Source organism: Perissodus microlepis, chromosome 7 (genome assembly GCF_051167445.1).
Source record: "Perissodus microlepis isolate ML-2025 ecotype Zambia chromosome 7, ASM5116744v1, whole genome shotgun sequence".
Lineage (NCBI taxonomy): Eukaryota > Metazoa > Chordata > Actinopteri > Cichliformes > Cichlidae > Perissodus > Perissodus microlepis.
In genome coordinates, this window is record NC_140467.1 from 44,573,829 (window position 1) to 44,594,177 (window position 20,349).

The window sequence follows — 20,349 nt, forward strand, 5'->3', positions numbered from 1 at the left end:
GAGAAACCATGGTTGATGTTTGACCTGTATTTTTTCATGAGACAGCAGGAAGTTTAGGTGTTTTTAAATGTTTTGTTTAATGGTGAGCGGTGGTTATGTCTGTGCAGGTGCTGCTGGCACTCCATCAGAGAAGAAACAAGATAAAAGAAAAGCTGAAATACAGTGGTTGGTTCAGGAATTCAGGCTGGCAAAAGAATGGACAGAATGACAGAGGAATTTAGAAAATCTGTCTAACAGGTTAGGTGTCTGGAGACACTGCCATAAATAGTGTGGAGCAATTAGAAACAGCTGAGCATGTCATGGTGCTGGGTCGTTGACCCAGTGTTTTGTGTTTTATGATTATTTTCCTCTGTTCTAGTTATTCTTATTTTGGTATTCTGTGTCCTCCCCTTGTGCCCAGTTCGTGTTCTGGATTTCCTGTTTTATTTTGAAGGTCTGTGTGTGTTGTCATTGTGTTCAGCTTGTATCCTCCAGTCGTCTTTGTGTATTAGGATCAGCTGTTCTTCCCTCCTGCGTGTGATTACCTGATTACCTTGTGTGTGTATATATAGTGGGTGTCGGTCTGTGCTCGTTGTTGGCTCGTCTGTGTTCCATGGTGTTTCGCTTCCTCTCTCTGTCCCGCACCCCGTTTCGTATGTTCTCAGGTTTGTTATTTAGTTTTCCCGGTTTAGGTTTCTTTAGTCATTTGTCATTTCTCATTGCCTGTTTTGCCACCCCGCCACTTGTAAATAAACGTCACTCGTATCATCAGTCACTGCCTGCATTTTGGGTCCTTTTTCCTCCCACACCACACGGCTTGCCCCGGCAGCCGTGACAGTACGAGCCGACCAACCATGGACCCAGCGGCATCTGCACCTTCCGAGGAGCTTCGGGAGGAATTAATCGACTCAGTTTCGAGGTGGATTACTCTGTGGCTTGAGCATGAGGGGAAGGAATTTCGCCATGCCTTGGAAGCCCGGCTACAGCGGCTAATTTCTGACCTTCCCTGGTTGCTCAGCTCACTTCACCCACTCGCACAGGATTTCATTCTGAATGAACTTCACCTTCACCCTCCAGCCGCTACCGCTTCCCGACACAGCCCGGCGGTGAATGTTTTGCACGGCCCGCCGGGGAATCTGCGGCCCGACCCACCACATGTGGAATTACCCAGCCGGTCGGAGCTATCTCCGAGAAGGAAGCGACGTTCACGCCGCCGACGCCCATCGCCACAGCCGGGCCCCGAGACTTTTGAGTTGCCGGCTGTGGTGAGTGAAAAAGACAATAATCATGAGCCTTCCAATTTAGGGACTGTTTATTCTGGGGCTGTGTTCATTGCATTAGCTGCCCAGCCTGAAGCTTGCTTAGCTGCCCAGCAGCCACAAGCTCGCTTAGCTGCCCAGCAGCCACAAGCTCGCTTAGCTGCCCAGCAGCCACAAGCTCGCTTAGCTGCCCAGCAGCATTCAGCTCTGTCTCCAGTGTACCCGCTACCGTAGCTCAGTCGCCAAATCCACCACCATCATCATCTCAACCATTACTTCAGTCGCCCTCAGTTCAATCTCCTGTTCAGTCGCCACCAGCTGTGTCTCCGGTGTCCCCGCTAGCCCAGACATCTATGCAGTCTCCGTCTTCACCGGCTCCCTCTGTACGGGAGGCTGTGTCTGTGCCTCCCATTTTGGACTCTTTTTGTAGTACTTATTTTAGGCAGATGATAATGTAAACATTCCTCAAGAGCTGGCCAGTTCCGAGACTGTGATGCACTCCAGGGCCTCCCCAGAGTCTGAGTTTCAACCCGCAGTCGACTCTGGACCCCTGGAGGCTAAGAAGTCAGCCGAGGACTGTACCCTACTGTTGCTGCCTGAGCCAAACCCATGTGTTGCTCAGCTCCAGTCAGCGTCAACCCTGCCAGAGGCCCGCGCGCCTGCTGGTTCTGTTTTGTCCCTGCCAGAGGCCCGCGCGCCTGCTGGTTCTGTTTTGTCCCTGCCAGAGGCCCCCGTGCCTGCTGGTTCGGTTTTGTGTTTGCCAGAGGCCTCCGTGCCTGCTGGTTCAGCCCTGTGTGTGCCAGGGGCCCCGGTGCCCGCTGGTTCTGTGACTGTTTTCGCTGGTGGGTCAGAGGAGCCCGTCCAGCCTCATGCCTCGTCAGCTGGGGGGCCCGAGGAGCCCGTCCAGCCTCATGCCTCGTCAGCTGGGGGACCCGAGGGGCCCGTCCAGCTACCAGCAGCTTCATCCACGCCTGCAGCAGCAGTTTCTTCCGCGTCGCCTGAACCAGCTTCAGCTTCGCCGTCGCCCGGTCCAGCGGCAGCCTCTTCCGTCTCGCCTGGTCCAGCGGCAGCCTCTTCCGCCTCGCCTGGTCCAGCGGCAGCCTCTTCCGCCTCGCCTGGTCCGGCCTCCGCTTCAGCTTCATCAGCTTCGCCTGGTCCGGCCTCTGCTTCATCTTCTTCAGCTTCGCCTGGTCCGGCCTCCGCTTCAGCTTCTTCAGCTTCGCCTGGTCCGGCCTCCGCTTCAGCTTCTTCAGCTTCGCCTGGTCCGGCCTCTGCTTCAGCTTCTTCAGCTTCGCCTGGTCCGGCCTCTGCGTCTGCCTCGCCTGGCCCTGCGGTTGTTGCACCGCCGACCAAGGTACGTCCAGTACCTCAGCATTGCTGGCCACTTTCTGGGCCACCAGCCGGACGTCATCACCGTCGTGGGCGACTGCGTCGCCGCCGTTGCCGTCCGCACGGTCGGCCCCCAGAACTGTTTCCACGTCGTTGCCATCCGCATGGTCGGCCTCCGGATTTCCTTCGCCTGTATCGCCGCCACTGCCTTCCGCGTGGTCTGCCTCCGGAGATGAACTGTTCTAGTCTCCTGAGTTGTCAGCCTCTGGGCCGGCCTCCTGAACTATGTTTTGGGACCCTGTTCATGGACTCCAGTATGTGTGTTTGTGTTTTGGACATTCGTTTGGATCACTGGAGCTTCTTTTTGTTTGGTTTTGTCAAGTGACTCAGAGAGTAATAGTATAGATATTATACCAAGTTATTCATTAAAAACAGGAAGGAGCAAAAATAGTGTTTCTTACATAATTAAAAACACATCTGAATTAGGCTTTTACATGTTGACTATCTAAAACAGTAATAAATGTATAGTTTTTAGTTGTTTTACAGTCTGTTTGATTAAAATTCATGATTTATTATCTGCTGTCGAGCTCATTAAAGTCTCACCCCACTCTGTATACAGAAGATAACATTTTGATTAGCCCACTTACTTACATAAACAAACACAACAGAGACGTTTGAAGGTAGTACATGGTGACGAAAGCTGAAAGCCCAACAAGTAAATTTAGACATTATAAAGAATGATTTTCTACCCGGACAAATAAAGTCTGGCTGAACACATGCGACTTTTACTATCTGACTTTTTGGTATCAATGAGTTTTCACATAAATAATGTTAGATTATCCAGTACATTGTTTGTTTTCTGAAATTACATTTTCTCGAATGTGGCTCCAACTTTTTGTAGAGCATTTTAGTCTGCAATGAAACATTAGTGCCCTAGAAGCCTTGGTAATGATCAAGTATAAAGCCAATACCATTAGAGGTCTTATCAGGGCCTTGATTAAGACAAGTGGAGTTGCCTGCAAAAAAAGTGTCCTCAGACGTAATTCAGACGTAAGCTGTGCTCTTATCACAGAAAAACAACACTGTTGAGAATGTCTAAGCAAAGATACCAGTGTTACAAAGTAAACTGCTTGGGCCCTTAATATTGGTGTTTGTTAGTGGAAGCAGGACTTCTACAGATAAACATTATTGTTGTCCTCACAGATTCTTACTTAACAGCTCTCCAAAAAAACTTGGTTCATGAATTTTTTTACCCCACAGGAGAGTGGGACTTTATTGTAGCTTTAGAGGCTGAATTATATATAAATCCACCAGCCTCTTTAATAAGCACATGTTGTTAGTACCTGGTTGGAACCCCGTCTGCCTTCAGAATTGTCTTAATTCTTTGTGGTAGAGATTCAACAAGGTTTCGGAAATCTTCCTCAGAGATTTTGGTCCATATTGACACGATCACATCCGTGATGTGAATCTCCCTTTCCACTACATCCCAAAGGTGCTCTGTTAGATTGGGATCTGGTGACAATGGAGGCTGTTTAAATACAGAAAACTCATTGTCATGTTCAAATAAGCAGTTTAAGATGATTTAATAAGATGAACTTTGCTACATGGCCCACTATCCTGCTGAAAGCAACTATCAGAAGATGGGCACATTGACAGATGTGCCAACCAGTGCGGTCTTCTGCTGCTGTAGACCATCTGCTTCAAGGTTCGACAACAACCGTGCCATGTTCAAATTAAATCACCTTTCTTCCTCATTCTGATGCTTGGTTTCAACTTCAGCAGATCATCGTGGCCATGTCTACATGCCTAAATCTACTGAGCTGCTGCCATTTGATTGGCTGATTACATATTTGCCTTAATGAGCAGTTGTACCTAACAAAGTGGGTTTATATTAATGTGCATAGAGCACAGATAATTGATTAGTTTATTGATTAGTGAAGACAAGACACCAGGGCACCATGACTCTTGATTACACCATGAACAAACCACTCTCTGGTTAAGTGCTATTGGTAAAGCTACAGTATTCAAAATAATATAAAAATAATAAATTAAATAATCACTTTTACTACACATTTCTACCTACAGAAAAATAATAAGAGCAAAATTGCCGAGATGCAGTTTTAACTGAATTTTGTTTAATCTTAGATGCTCAGGTACTGCAAAATTACTACTGCAATTGTGTTGAATTTGTTCTTTGAATTTAAAAATGCTGTTTCTTGAAACCTCTGATCGTGACTGAGAACATTACAGAATGGAAGCATCTGCAGTGTTGACAATAAGTATGCAACCCTGGTTAAGTCAGTCCAGCTGTTGCTGAGGAGAAAGTAACAAAAATGTACCCACTAAAACAAAAATAATATATGTAGTAGGAAGTGTGCCCTATCCGGGGAGGATGTGGAATTGCTGGTATTTGCCTATTGTTGTTTTGTTAAGCTGAAAATATAATCACAACATAGTGCTTAATGGAAGGTTTTTAAACTCTATGGTAATGGAAAAAAATGAACATCATAAAAATGAGACAAATCGATTTAGTTGCAATAAATTATGATTTGAAACCCAGAAATGTGCCAGAGAATGACATACAAATTTAAATGAGTATGCTCTCTTGGTGACATACTGCAATCTCTGATGACGTTTGAATTTTAATAATCACAACTTATAATAACTTTTAAATCAGTGTTAGCTGAGCTTACAGGACTATATGCAGTCCTGTGAAACTAAGCAAACCCCATGCTTCAGTAGCTTGACAAACCACCTTTAGCAGCAATAACTTGAAGAAATTGCTTCTGTGTGACCTTATCAGTCTCTCACTTTGTTGCAGAGAAATTTTCTTCCCTCCCTTATTTACAGCATTGATTCAGTTTATTAAGATCTGCAGGCATTCTTTTATGCACAACTCTTTATTTAAGGTCATTCCACTGCATTTCAATTGGGTTGACTTCTAGAGTTTGACTGGAGCACTGTAACTGTACGAGCTTAATTTGTTTTGGGTTTTTTTTAGATATATGCCCAGATCAAATTGTTAAAAAACAGGCCTTTTTCATCAGACCTCGACTACCTTGAATGACTAGTAATATTGTTTTTCACCAAAAGCGGCACTGTGCATTAGGGCCAGACAACCGTGGCCTGAGGTGTTCAAAAAAACGTGTTCAGTTTTTCTCTAATTGAACTGTCATAAACTTTAGTCTGTCTCAGTGTGACAGACTGGTGGCCTGTGTGCCTCCCCTCTCACTCTATGGCAGCTGGGATAGGCTCCAATTCAATTCAATTTTAATTATACAGCGCCAAATCACAACAGTAGTCGCCTCAAGGCACTTTATAGTGTAAGGTAGACCCTACAATAATACATACAGAGAAAAAATCCAACAGCCCCCTATGAGCAAGCACTTTGGCGACAGTGGGAAGGAAAAATTCCCTTTAAACAGGAAGAAACCTCGAGCAGAACCAGGCTCAGGGAGGGGTGGCTGTGACCGGTTGGGCAGAGAAAAAGAAGACAGGATATGTGATGTGATGGTGGTGCTTAAACACAAGGCTGCAGCAATATTTCACGTCGAGAGATAACAATCCTCAGCACAAAGTGTCCTTTCTCCTTCATGTGCATTCAAAGGACAAAAAATATACTCTTTCAAGGTTTGAAAAGTTCCAAAGTTTGGACCAAGGAGACAAATGATTTGAGTGAGAAATAGAGGAGGCCAACTTTGTCCACTGGGAACAACTATTATTGAACATAAGAGGTGGCCTCCAACACCAACTATCAGCCACTTGAAAGGCAGTCTTGAGATCACTTCCCAGGCATTTCAACCCCTACTCACACCTCGAACATGTGACCCTTAATAACTCACACAATGGCACAGTGAGGCAATGGCTTACAAAGGATTCACACCTTGATTCCTGTGACTGCAATGACCAATGGCTTAATTCACACCTTGGCTCATGTGACCCCTCACGATTCACATGATGACTGGGGAGTAAATAACTCTCAGGATCACCTCCAAAGAGGACAAAATTATAATGGATGAATTACTTGGAACTCCCCATCAGTTTTTGGAGCTGAGGAAGCCTCTCAGATTAGAAGTGAAATGTCTTCAAACATCTTCAAGCATTTAGGACTAACATGATCTGGATGACTAAGAACTTGCACAGACATACAACCAGGAGACTGTGATTCATGTTACATTTGGAAAGTTGAACCAGCCTTAAAATTTATTTCACTCACTGTCTGGTTATGTTTAAGTATTCAAACTTTTTTGGTTTAGTTAAGGCACTAAGAAATACAAGGTTACTGGTTACTTTAAAGCTAAATGGTGAAAAATGATCCTATCAAGTGTGTGAAACTTTGACACTACAGGGGTCTTTTTCAAGCATGAGTCACACAGTACACCTTGTAGTTATCTATGAAACACAGAAAAATAGCTTTTTGACAGAAGCCATATTTGACACCCTGTGGATGAAAACAGGCTGAATAAGCTTAGATTATTAGATTCCTGAAAGTAGCCACCATTTGCTTTTTTGACAGCGCTGCAAGCCCTTGGCCTTCTCTCGATGAGCTTCATGATGTAGTCACCTGTCAGGGTGCCTTGTCAGGGTTCATTTGTGGAATTTCTGGCCTTATTAATGGGGTTGGGACCATCAGTTGTGTTGTGCAGAAGTCAGGTTAGTACAGTAAAGAGTAAAGAGGAACGACAGTCTATCATTACTTTAAGAACTTTGAATGTGTCCCCAAGTGCATTCACAAAAACCATCAAGCACTACAACAAAACTGGCTCACATGAGGAAAGGAAGACCAAGAGTCACCTCTGCTACTGGCGATAAATTCATCCAAGTCATCAGCCTCGGAAATCGCAAATTAGCAGCACCTCAGATAAATGCCACAGAGAGTTCCGGTAGCAGACACATCTCCACATCAACTGTTCAGAGGACACTAATAATGCATGAATCAGGCCAAATAGCTGCAAAGAAACCACTACTAAGGAAAAGCAACAAGCAGAAGAGCTTTGTTGTTCCAAGAAACACAAGGAATGGACATTAGACCAGGGGGAAATCCGTGCTTTGGTCTGATGAGTCGAAAACTGAGATATTTGGTTCCACCCAAACTTTACCTCCACACCAATACCTCCAGTTTCAATGAGCATAAATAAAATTTGCTAAACAGAGACATTCACTGAATTTCAATATTTTCCCTTTCTTTATCACTCATGAAGATCATATCGTTATAACTCTTTTTGAACTGCTTTTTGTTTGGACATTGCTTCAACTCCATACTCGAACTGCTCCATAGTTTTGATGCCTTCAGTGATAATCTACAATTTAAAGAGTTATAAAAATTAAAAAAAAACCATTAAATCAGAAGGTGTTTCCAAATGCTCGACTGGTATTGTATATTGTAGGGTAGTGTTTTGTACATTTGCATAGCAAGAAAAAGCTCCCGAGTTTGATCCTGGAAGGGGACTCAAATCCCTTTGTGGCTGCGTCAGGAAGGGCATCCGGCAAGAGAACCCGGCCAAATTAAACATGTGGAGCTACCTCTTGGCTCTTGGTGAATAATGGAGCAGCAAACAATCTAAACTTGATTTTCATTGTCATGGTGGCCTTCATTGTAAAATTCTAATTTTTTAGGGCCATTGAGGGAATATGTTTCTGCCCACTGATCTTAAGAGGCAGTGACAAACACCACTGGCTTGGTGTAGTTCAATGAGGCAGAGGGCAAAGAAGAGACTTACTTGTAGAGGCTGTCAGGTTCCAGGCACTTGAAGACCACTGAATATAGCACAGAGTGGGGATGGTCTCCACTCCTCCTCCCAGCAACAACACAGGACGAACCCAAACCAGAAAACAGATCATCCATCAAGCTCAGGACCTCACCTTATAAAGAGATAACATGGGAAAGAAAGGGAAAACAATGAAAGCATGAATTGAAGTCTGAACCAAAGAAAGGTTCTTAAAAAAGGTCACTTTGGAAATGTTGTTTGGCCTGTTTTACTATTAAATATTTTGAGGGGGGAAAAAATGAACAATTGCAAACGTATCTTTCAACATTGCATTTTATCTATTGTTCCATCTATTGCGAAACAATCCCACATGTTTTGGTTCCACCACATGTTTTAACATAAGAAAAACAACAGTGCAAAACACGAGCTTAGTCATGAATGTATTTCTACATTTAGGCATGGAGCTCTTGTAACTGTGCAATTTGAATGATGTTGTTTCACCTCTGCCTGCTCAAGCCGAGGACATAACAAATGGGACTTTTTACTGTCAGGAACCCATTCACATTACATTACAGAACTGTAAAGAGAACAGGATTTCATACACATTTTGACTTATTGTACATGCTGCTATTACACTGACACCTCCCTGAACACAGTGGTGTCTCAAAAAACAGCTTACTTCACAAGCTGTGCAAGAAAAGCAATGCACAATTGTTCATTTAGACACAGGCATACACAACATCAGTTTCCAGTACTCATGGGGGTGATGGAAAAAAGGCGAGACCTGTCAAACTACTGTGGTTTAAAAGCTCTCAAATAGTTGGATTTTAAACTATTTCTACATGAGGTAAAGGGCAGCTTAATTTTAGCTTATGATACGTGTGCCAAATTATAAACACAGAGAGTCTGGCTGGTGGGGCACAAGGGGATGGTAAGAAAAGGTTGCAAGGAAGAGAAAAAAGAACTGCACGAATGAATGATTTGACCTTTTCACAGAAAGAGCTCTGTGTATAGGAGGTTGCCCCCAAACACATTCCAGCACTATTGCAGGATTACTCCTCCAAAGGTCTTACCTTTCTAAACATCACTCTCAAACTGTGTTAATTTATATTGTTGTTAAAGTCCACGTGAGGCTGAAAGTAAGTTGTGAATACTGGTATCAGTTTTGTTCAAAACAACATCTCAGGGATGTTGGTGGTGTGTCCTGTAGCGCACAGTTCAAATACAAATTAAACTTTATCTTTTACCTTAAACAACTTTCAACAATAAAAAAATTCAAATAATACCAAATACCAAATCTGTTCCATCACAGAGTCTAAAAAAAAAATAAAATAAAAAAATAATACAAAAAACACAGCATGCACAAATATTCAGTAAAATAAAAAAAATTAAAAAAAAAGGTCAGGAGAGAACTAGTAAAGAGCGAGGCTGTACAAGAAAAAAGGCAGTTTTATGATTATGTTTTATGATTTTGGATGTGGTTGTGGAGAAGAATGATGTCGTCAGTGGATGTTTTGATGATCAGGATAAATCAAAAAGTTGAAACACGACTAAAGTATACTTCAGAAGTTTTTGGAGAAGTTGGGGAGATTTGTCATTTTTATTTTCATTATTATTATTCTGACTTGCAAAAATCAAGTAACAGGGCTACTGACAAACTGAGAGCTTAGTCTCTGACAAGTAAGTTATTGTTTGTTGCTAAGACAAAATTCTTGTTTTTTTTTTATTTGCTTGGTTTAAACGGCACTTTCAAAAACTTGGCAGACAACAAAAATATCTCTCTGAAGATTTGAAATAGCATATTCACACAAACCTTCTAGGACATGATTTTTGCATAAATTAAATAGTGACAAGTAAAAATAGATTAAATGATTAAATGAAAGAGATACATCTGGCAAGCTGTAGTAGATTACCCAGTAACTGCCATCAATTCATAACTTACTTATCTTGTATTAGAGATGCACAAGTGAGTTTTCTTAACAGTTATAATAAACACTTTAAGTTCTCCGTGTGCCTGCATGGGTTCCCTCCAGCTACACTGGCTTCCTTGGCCAGTCTAAGGATGTGCTCGGTTTACGTTAATTAATGATTTAGTAAGGTATTACTGGACATACGGTACAGAACGTATATTTAAGTAGCAGCATTTGGTATTAATTAGCTGATCAAAAAGACAAATTATTATACAATTATCAATTCAAAGAGTCACCAAAGACCATAGTGGGTATTAACATAACTAATAAATATTTTAATTACTCTTACAACAAATTGTTAAACCAATGAACCTACCCTCTTTCCCTACTAATTTACAATACAATTTATGCAGCACAACACAACCTAGTCCTTTAGACTGATCCTTCATAGGAACACTGACAGTTCTGGCACCTTGAGAGTGGTGAGGAGTACTCTGAAATATTGCTCACACCATGCAACTATAAAAAAGCAGAGCTAACAAAAATTGAAAGCATTCAGTTTTTGTTCAGAATAATAAAGACAGATTACCGTGCCTGATCTCTACCTTGAAAGCAACTCTAAATTCCTTCTAACACGCTTTGAGCATCAGTAAGAGCAGAAACGTGCTATATAAATACCAGTCCACTTACCAAAGAGTTGAAGAGAACATTTGTGTTTTAGAACTTGGCCTCACAATATCAACATAAGTTAGCATACTAGTTTTGAAACACAATTTTCTAGAGATCATTACCAAAATCTACAAGAAGAAGAATTCATTTGCTGCCATAGCACATAGTGCAGGATTGGGGGCAAGCATGTGTACTTTGGTAACCCCTTGCATACCACCTTCTGTTTTAGAGAGTATGGAGAAGATGTGCATGTCTATTTTCATCTGGTATCACAGGAGAGGAAACGTGAGGAGGGTTTGTGTGTGTATGCATCCCTAGGAGTGGAGAATGGGCTGATTAACTGAATATGTTCACACGTGCAAAATGATGTATGACTCAACTGCTAAAGTGGAAGTTTTTTTTACAAGCTATTGGCACACATGTTTGGCTGTGTCTATGTGTTTTCCATTTCTAGTCAAGACTTTCAAATGCGATAGCTTAAAAGGGGACATCTTGTAAGTGATTTCATATCAGAATTAGGTAAAGATAATCAAAATCCAATCCATTAACAATAGAATAAGAAATGTGAGCACACCCAGAAGCAGCATTTATTGTTATGAGGGTTCCTCATGGGTAGGCCTGTGGTCCGTCAACATTTCTGTCAATACCGAAGCCAAACAGCTCACAGCTGGCAAAAATTAAGGCCCCTGAAATTCTATTACGGTAAAAGCCATTTTGCGTGTTCTCCAGCTTACATGGCGATTAAAACCTCATGGTAAATGCCAGGTGACCTTTTTAGTAAGCAGAGAGAAGAACAAATAACAGCAAATCATGGGAAAGTGACGACTTGGGCTGACTGACAGTGTACAAAAGAACCACTCTGATTCAAACACATCCTGGCCTTGTAACCATGATGTAGCTGCAAACAAGTCATGATAAGTTTATTTGTACAGACCGATATCATATACAATGTCTCAAAGAGCTTTGCTGCGCCACAACAGAAACAGTTCCTGACCCAGGCTGGCGCAAAGTCTCTGAAAAAACAAAACAAAACAAGGAATACCCCTCTCAGAAAACTATGGCACGTAACAACACAAAAAGGAGGAGGTAGGGAGGGCAAAAGAGGAAAAGAGAATCAAAGGGGTCCTTCCTTCACGGAAAGCATGAGGTGCATAAGTAACAGCAAGTGGAAGACACAATAACAAAAATAATTGCAGCACACAAAAACACAACTGTGGTATTATAAAGGAGTAAATTTGTATGCAGAGAAAATCTACACATGTACTATGGACTTGTATTTATATTCACGTTTATGTGCATCTTCTGAACTTGGATGTGGAAATGTGTGCACATGTGGAACGGGACATGTGGGGGGTTTCTGTCTTTAAACCAAACTTGCCATTCTGTTATGGCAGACGTAGCCTTTCACTTACAGTTTCTAATTCATGCACTGTGTAACTGCTTTAGCCATTAGCTGTATTTGTCTTTCTGTATATGTTTTTATTTGAATGAGAATGTATATGCAAATCGTCAAGGTGAGCTGGTTTATGGATTAGACATGTTTAGATTTTTTTTCTTCAAGGAGGAAATTTGAAAGTATCAGAAGAAAAAAAAAATAATGTAATTGGAATTGATAAATGAACTTATTCACTTACATACAAGTGAGTAATATGTGAGATAATTCACTACTGAACACTTAAGCACTTTTTTATTAAACAAGTATAAGTAGTTACTTCAAAGTGCTGAATTTGTATTGTATAGCTTTTCATTGCAAGGAGATATTGGTGTAAGTAAGGTAGGGATTAATAAGGGTAGAAAATCAAAAATAATCTATCGAAGAGATAACAAAAAATTTTAGGAATGTCCAAATCACCCATCTGCTTCAGTCTCAAAAAAAGGAAAAATAAAAAATCGGAACCGGCTAACTCAGCAACACTAAAAAGTTTGAAAGACCACAGAAGACAACTAAAGTGCATGATGAGAGAATTATTTCCATGGTTAAGAAAAACAATTACACAACGAAGCCTTTATGAATGGAAATACAAATGGTTTACAACAAGGTGCAAACCACTGGTTACATGGATTCGACTTTGCCAAAAAACATCTAAAATGGTCTGCACAGTTCTGCAAAACGTTCTGGCCAGATGAAACCAAGATTAACTTGCACCACATGGGAAGATAAAAGTATGAAGGAGAGAAACACTCATGATCTGAATCATACCGCATTATCTGTCAAACATGGTGAAGGGAATGTAATGGCGTGGCCATGAATGACTCTCAGTTGAACTGGCTCACTCGTGTTTATTGATGATGTGGCTGCTGATAGAACTATCAGGATAAATGCTAAATTGTACATAGCAAAACTGATCAGACAGCATTTCACAGTGTGAATGGATGATGACCCAAAGCATACTGCAAAAGTAACAGTATGGTTTGTGAGATAAAAAACTAAAAGGGACGCACAAACGAGCAGCAACTGAAGTTTGCTGCAAGGCGTTACTAAGTATAAAAATGTCAGTAATTCTTCAAAAGTTATATAAACTAAGTGTGACCTGCTCCAGCATCTCCTCCATATCTGGGTGCAACCACAATAACTGCACTCCAGTATTTAACTATTGCTTCAGGAGTCATCCAGCCCAACCAGCCTTCTTCCCAACCAATGGTTGCCTTCTATGGCAGGCAGCTATGACCTTCTGACCACAGCTCCTAAATGAGTGTTTCTGCAACTGAGCCTTTGAAGATGGCCAACTCAGATGCTATGTCCCCCATCTCCCCTGGGATGCAATTAACTGTTCAGTAACTGCAGGGTTTACCATTTCTGTCCAGCAGTCTTTCCTGCCATCTGATCCAACTCACCACTAGTTGTTCAGCTCTGCTAATCTCTTCAACCTTGTGTCCAATCACTGACCAATGGGCTAAGGTGCTTTGGTAAAATTTAAACTTGTGCTCTGTTTTAGGTCAGACCATTCCTACAAATGACCTCTCTTCCAGTACATTATCCAAGATCCCATCCAGAATCGCCTTGCCATCCAGAGCCTTGCTCTTTGTGGCTCAGTCACGCAGAGGTGACCCTCTCACGCTCCAGTGCAAATTCCATGACTGCAGCACTCAGCCAGCCAGGGGCTTGTTAGTATCCCCACAAACTCCCTGGTTCCTCTCATTATATGTAAAATCTGGATAAGGATAGAGTCCAGCCCCTCTCAGCGGTTTGGTTCCAGAACCCTTGTGTAGAGGTGAGCCCAAATATAATTAGTTGGTACCACTCCACCTAACACACTACCTTTTTAAAAAAATATTTTTAAACAGATAAAAAAAGCTGTTAGCAAGCTTGTCTTCCTGATCTGGCTCCAAGAGCGGGTCCTGGTTTCCCTCACGGAGGAAGCTGCAGCATCTCAGATGCAATTCTTTTTTCTTTTTTTTTTCTTTTAATGAGACTGGTGACGTTTCATTTTACTGGAATTGTTGCTCAATATGATTCATGTTTTCTACAATCACAGCGTTGCTTTGTCAACGTGAATATAACCTGCACAACACACTATTCGCTGAACCTTTTCTTCCTCATTTAAGTTATTTCTTGAAAGCATTGTCTGTTGAGATGACATATTGTTGCTGAGCAGGAACTAATCCTATGGACAAACTCAGTGGAATGCTTACATCTTGATAACACATTCATTTGCAAGAGTAAAAAGAGCATTACGTCAGAGCTTTACAGTTATCTGAAATTAATCAACTTCCCTCCAGCTAATAATAATTGAGTTTTCACCCAGGCCATAGTTTAATCAAAGATAAGATATCATATTTAAATGTAAAATAACATATGGGTATGAATGAAAGCATGAAGAAACAAGTTTAGCAGATGTAATGACAAAACCGATTAATTAATTATTTGATTGTCCTTTAGGATTAATTTAAATGTTTAATTGCACTGTCATCCTGCCTTCCATAGTCATACAGTTCTGTTAAAGGCAGCTCTTATAGGGAGAAGGTCAAATGAGGTTACAGCTAGATGACAAAGTGGCATGCAAACTGAAAATTGTTTCATGGACACAAGCCTTGACTTCCTACTGTTGAAAAAATTTGATCTGACTTGAGCTATTAAAGCTATCAGGTGCTCTGGATGTTTATCAGATTCTTTATTTTTGTTTGTTTCCTTTTCAGAACGATGTGGCACAGTGGCTACCCGTGAATTAAAATCTGTTATGCAGTGACCTTACCTTACCTCTACATAGCAAGAAATTGGCTCAGAAGGGGTTGCTTTCTTACAGACTAATGGCCTCGTAGGGCCATATGTACCACGTCTGGTCATTTTTATTACCTTTGGCTTTGCTTTGTCCTTTTGGCCCTCCTGCTGAATCTGAATTAAGACAAGAGGTGTCAGTACTGACAGGCTGTTTGGTTGTATCTTACTGTTGTGCTGCACTGTTTGAAGAATTGATTTGCAGTTCCATCCTTTACCTGCTATACAAGGAGAATAGTGTGAACTCATGGCATCAACTAGTTCTGTTGTACAACACTGTGAGGAGACTTGTGTAGGGAGGCATTAGACTAAAACCACTTGTGTCAGCTAACACAGTGGCCAGCACCGGCATTGTGTTTCTGGACATTTACGCTTAGTGAGATTTGACTGAGTATACATACAAAATGGAAATATTTTTATAATGAAGTTTCACCAAAAAGTAGAGATGAATGAGAATTTTGACTTTTTTTTTTTTCTTTTTTTACTTTTTATTCTCAAAAGGCAACACGGGCAATAAAAAAAAAGAGGGAACATTTTCTATTGTGAATGAAGCTTGATGTGTGAGCTTCATGTGTAAGTGTTTGAATGATACTGGCCTGATCCATTTATAATTCTTATAACTTTCTTTTATAGCACATAAACTGCTTTGTATGTGTCCCTATACTGCTAAACGTACAAAATGTATGGAATTAATAGGGAACAACAAAGTATACATAATAATTTTGATTTACTCCTCTACACAATCACAACTAATATTCACACAAGCCACTAACATCCAACTTCCCACATATAAATATCCCATGATGTCACTGGCATTGATCCAAGTCCAAGACTGAGTTATTTTACCATCACTGCTTTGGCTTCCACAGGGGTTCCATTTATTTGTATCATCGCTTTAACAATTTATTTTCCATGATCAGTGTATCTTATTTTGTTTCATTATGTTTGTCTCCCAATAGCAGTGTTTTTCTTTTTTTGAGATGTTCATCCCGTTCAGGTTCTTCACTTGTCTTAGTAGCACAGTCTTGTGCTATTAACAACCCAGCAGGAACTGTCTTGGTGTCTATTCAGGGTGGGGTGTGTTGGCTACTACAGTGATACATTTAATTGCAATTTTCTTGCTTTAAAGGGACTTAATAAGTTGCCATTTCTTTTTTTTTTCAGCTCTCGCGTCATGGCACTCTCAGCTCTACTTCCAGCCATTTCATCTGCATATGTTCGGTGTGTAGATTAAACATTGTTTATTGTTCCAGGTCATTGAGCTTTCCTTCCTTTAAGTAGTTATCTTGCCTTTCTCTTTAACAATATTTTTTAGTTGCCAGATGGGAATCAAAACCATGATTCTCCTTCATGCTCCTCTTTCTCAGAATGTTAGCTTTCTACTGTGTCTCTTCCTATATAACACCATACAGTCCAACAAAAACAATTGCCCACCTAAATCAGCATTTCCCTCTCATTGTGTCAATATTGTGTCAATATTGTGTCAATATTGAAATTACAACACTGATTTAAAAAAAAAACCTTTGTATAAAGAATATCTTACACGATTATATAGCGTTTTATATCACATTTAGATAATGCATGCTGTAAATGCTGTCAGTTTACCTGTAAATTTACATGTAAATATAAACGGACTCAGGGCCCATAGCTTGACTTTATTTGGAGCACAAACACGATGGTAACCAAATTGTCCAGTCAGTGATTATAATAGCTGCAAGCAAATCTCAGCAGGCTTGCTTGTAGTCTTTCCTTGATAAGCATGGGTTTCTATTCAGAGTGCATATTTATTTCTACCATTTTGTGCCTGCATATGCCCCAAATTTGCAAAACAACTAATCAATCCTAATTTAATGCATAAATGCATTTTAAAATTGATTTTTTCGTCGCCACCAAATTCAACAAAGATCAAGCCCAGGCACAAACTGTGTCAAACAGACAAATATCTCATTATAAATAATGGGGACAAAACAGGCTGCAACAAACAATGATGAATGAAAAGGAAGGAACTGAGAGGCAGCATCCTTATCTTGTCTTAGTAATAATTCCATAATTCCAGTGCACTTCCATTAGCGAGAGTTTGGGGACATTGAATGATTGTTGTAATTAATGAGAGATGGAGAGACCTGTGGCGAAGACAGAGAGACTAACAATATGCGTGTGAAGAGGCAAAATGGGAAAGGAAGCAAAAAGGGAAAGGGACTGCAGAAAGCCCTTGGCCCCCTGCCTGCAATCTGCAATCTGCTGATGGTGAAGCTCGTGACGAGGAGGTGCACAGCGTCCATTTTTAGCGATGAGGTCATCTTTAATTAACAAAACAAAGAGAGTCAGCTGTGTCACTCCAATCTGTTATCTGCAACCATGCTCAAGGACACCCTTTATCTCCATATAATTCAATCTCTTTGAATGAGGGCTTATCGACGCATTGGGGTGCATTCTTGGTCTCAACCAATGATGGAGCTGTCACATAAACAGGGGAGGGGGATACCACTAGCTCTGATCGCATAAAAAAGGGCGACATGAGGAAAGAGGATAGGTATGTAGAAGTATGAGACATGTGATAATAGATGTAAGCAAAGCCGTGGAGCATCCCTGTGTTATTTATCCCAATAAGCTGGCTGGTTAAGCTAGAAGGAGGAAACTGGAACTAAAATAAGGGCAAAGATCAAATGGCTAATCCATTTCTGAGTCCAACAGTGCCAGCGTGAGGTGACATCATTGCTGTGTAACCCTTAGTCCTGCTGCTGTCTGGTTTCTCTCTCCTCCAGCTTGTGCTCTGTCTTATTCTTTCCTCGTTGTCTTCTCTTTTTTTGTATCTGTGTCTCTCAGAGAGACTTTCCACGTTTTCAGACAATCTCTTCTGTTTTTGTGTGCGTGTGTTCCTGTCAGTCCTGTAATTGTTCCAGTCTGCCATGCCCTCTGAGATTTTTTTTTTCATGCCACAAAATCAGGTGTCACACAGCAGTGACGCAACACACAGACTCACAGGTTTTTAATTAGCACCAAGTGTGTGTGCATTTGTGCGAGGGTTGCGGGGAGCACAGTGCTACGCTTATGAACGCGCTCACAAAAAAAGTGTCACATCAGCACAACTGTGATTTAAGGACAAGCCACTGAAATTAGCAGCTGAGAAGATAATGCAGGAATGGTACAAATGTGATGATGGAAACCAAACGGTCTGTTTTTAGCCAAAAAAAGAGGCACTAGTAAGATTTTTCTTTTCCCTTCTTTGTTTGTGCTTCACTGTTTTTTAAAGAACTCCCAGGGAGATCGACAAGAAACATAGCTGAGAAACAAGAACATCATATTGCAAGTATGTCACTATTTATTCCCACACTTTCAAAACATTGTCTTGCATCATTTTGCAAAAAAAAAAAAAAAAGGTTTAGCAGGCTGAGTTTCGGGCTGTGGTGCCACATAGCTTAAATGAAACCAGGTCAGTTCCTTACCATCCTTATCCTTCTTAACAAATATCATAAAAGTATCACCTTAATTACTTTACCATTACTTCAGGCATAAGTTAAAATGGATGTGCCTTCAGTATAGAGTATACAGTATACTAATTCTCTGTCACTCTATCACTGTGTCAACTTTTGGTTGTATTAAAACTAGACTTTCTAGTGTTTTAATAGTTTTTGCAAAATCTCTTACGATGTGTGATTATCTTATTTTTCACATCTGGTTTGACCCATTAGTGCTGTGCTGACTTCTTTGTGAACACGGCCTCTGCATTGGTGTGCCATCTAGAGGCTTGAGCCTGAGTCTGAAGTCAATGATTTAAACACATCCATTCCTGATCAGGAGAGTAAATAATATTTAGAGGGAGGAGGGCTATTCCCTATATTAGTTTACCCTTAGTCATATTATACTGACGGATGTTAATGGCGCTATCACCCCATATTCAGATGGAAGATTAAAACAGAAATAGTGTTTTAACCAAAACAAAAAGTGCCACTAATGTTCCGGGATTTCCTCAAATTTGATTCTGTTTCTAACAGATAATATGAGTAGTTAATTGCTTTCTGTGGCGGTCACCAGAGGTCACAGAGATATCCATTTTAATTTGACTGCCCATCAGGATCATTTTTCATGTTTAGAGGTTGTATATGCCCATTAAAACCTTTTTATCTTTGTAACAGATGCTGTGCACAAGGCACACAAGTTTAGAATTCCCTGTTCCAGTCGTTATTAACTCCTCACTTCACTTGCCTACATGCTATATTTTACAATAAGATAGACATTTTCTAACATAAGTTGCGTATCTGTAAGTTGTGACACAATTCTTTGGAAGCCCCTGAAGGAAAACATGGCTCACCGGTTGAGAGTTGACTTTGCAAAGATGCTTTAACTGTCAATTTCCTTGAAATATAAATAACTAATAATTCAAAGGCACTCTTTCCACCATCTTGGCTTGTACCCCAGTCTGGCAGGGTGAAAGCGCGCTGCTGTAAAGACAAACGCTGGGCCAGATTTATAACACAAGACAAATCAAGAGCATCACTGCAAAATTAAGCACTGCACTGTAATTTCTTTTATCTTGTATGTTTTATTTTCAGAAGTGAAAAAAATAACTGGAAAACGTTATTAACTACAGAGCCCTATACTCCACAACAGTATTTTTTGATTCTGCTTGGTGCATCACTGTGGATGCATTTTGCATGGCGGCGTCTCTGTCAACACACTGCAGATACACATTCTGGGGACGGGATTCCCCAGTAATCTCTCAGAACTATAAGAATTCTCTTTTGCACGCCAGTATAGTCTGACTGGAATAGGTAGTTGGAGCAAAAACAACACAATATTTCAAATCACTTCTACAGCAATGTGTCACCTCTCAAGTTATTTAAACCACACGTTTCCCAACTTCTACTGTAGCAATATAAACTCTGGGTTCCAGCAATAGTGAAGTTCAAGCTTAAAATGAACCTTTTTACTAACATTTCCCGTTTTACTATGTGCAAACTGGAGGCTTTTGAGAATAGCACAGAGGTATCTACTATGGACGTGATTGTATTTAAGCCCTTAGGGTTGCTAGTACAGCGTTGTCCACATAAACAACAAGATAAATGCACTAAGGGCTCATCTGCTATCCTTACTACTCATGATTTGTGAGGGACCAGGGTGAAGCCTTAAAAAAAAAGTGACAAATTTTCAAAAAGTACTGATAAGTAGGATAAGCTAAGGAAATTGTTTCCTAATGGCTTGTACAGATGTGGTTAGAATGGCTAACGTTACAAAATAAAGGCTTCTTGGAGGAAAAGGAGTGAACGGAGACAAATGGC

The 20,349-nt window shown here is 40.8% G+C and overlaps 1 protein-coding gene across 1 annotated transcript in view; it reads right to left on the minus strand.

Moving 5' to 3' along the window:
• astn2 (astrotactin 2) overlaps nucleotides 1–20,349 on the minus strand; it is a 274,357-nt gene that overhangs the window by 17,560 nt on the left and 236,448 nt on the right. The window contains exon 20 of the mRNA XM_084935333.1: nucleotides 8,288–8,429. Coding sequence (XP_084791459.1) covers nucleotides 8,288–8,429 — 142 coding nt within the window. The remainder of the gene's footprint in view (nucleotides 1–8,287; nucleotides 8,430–20,349) is intronic.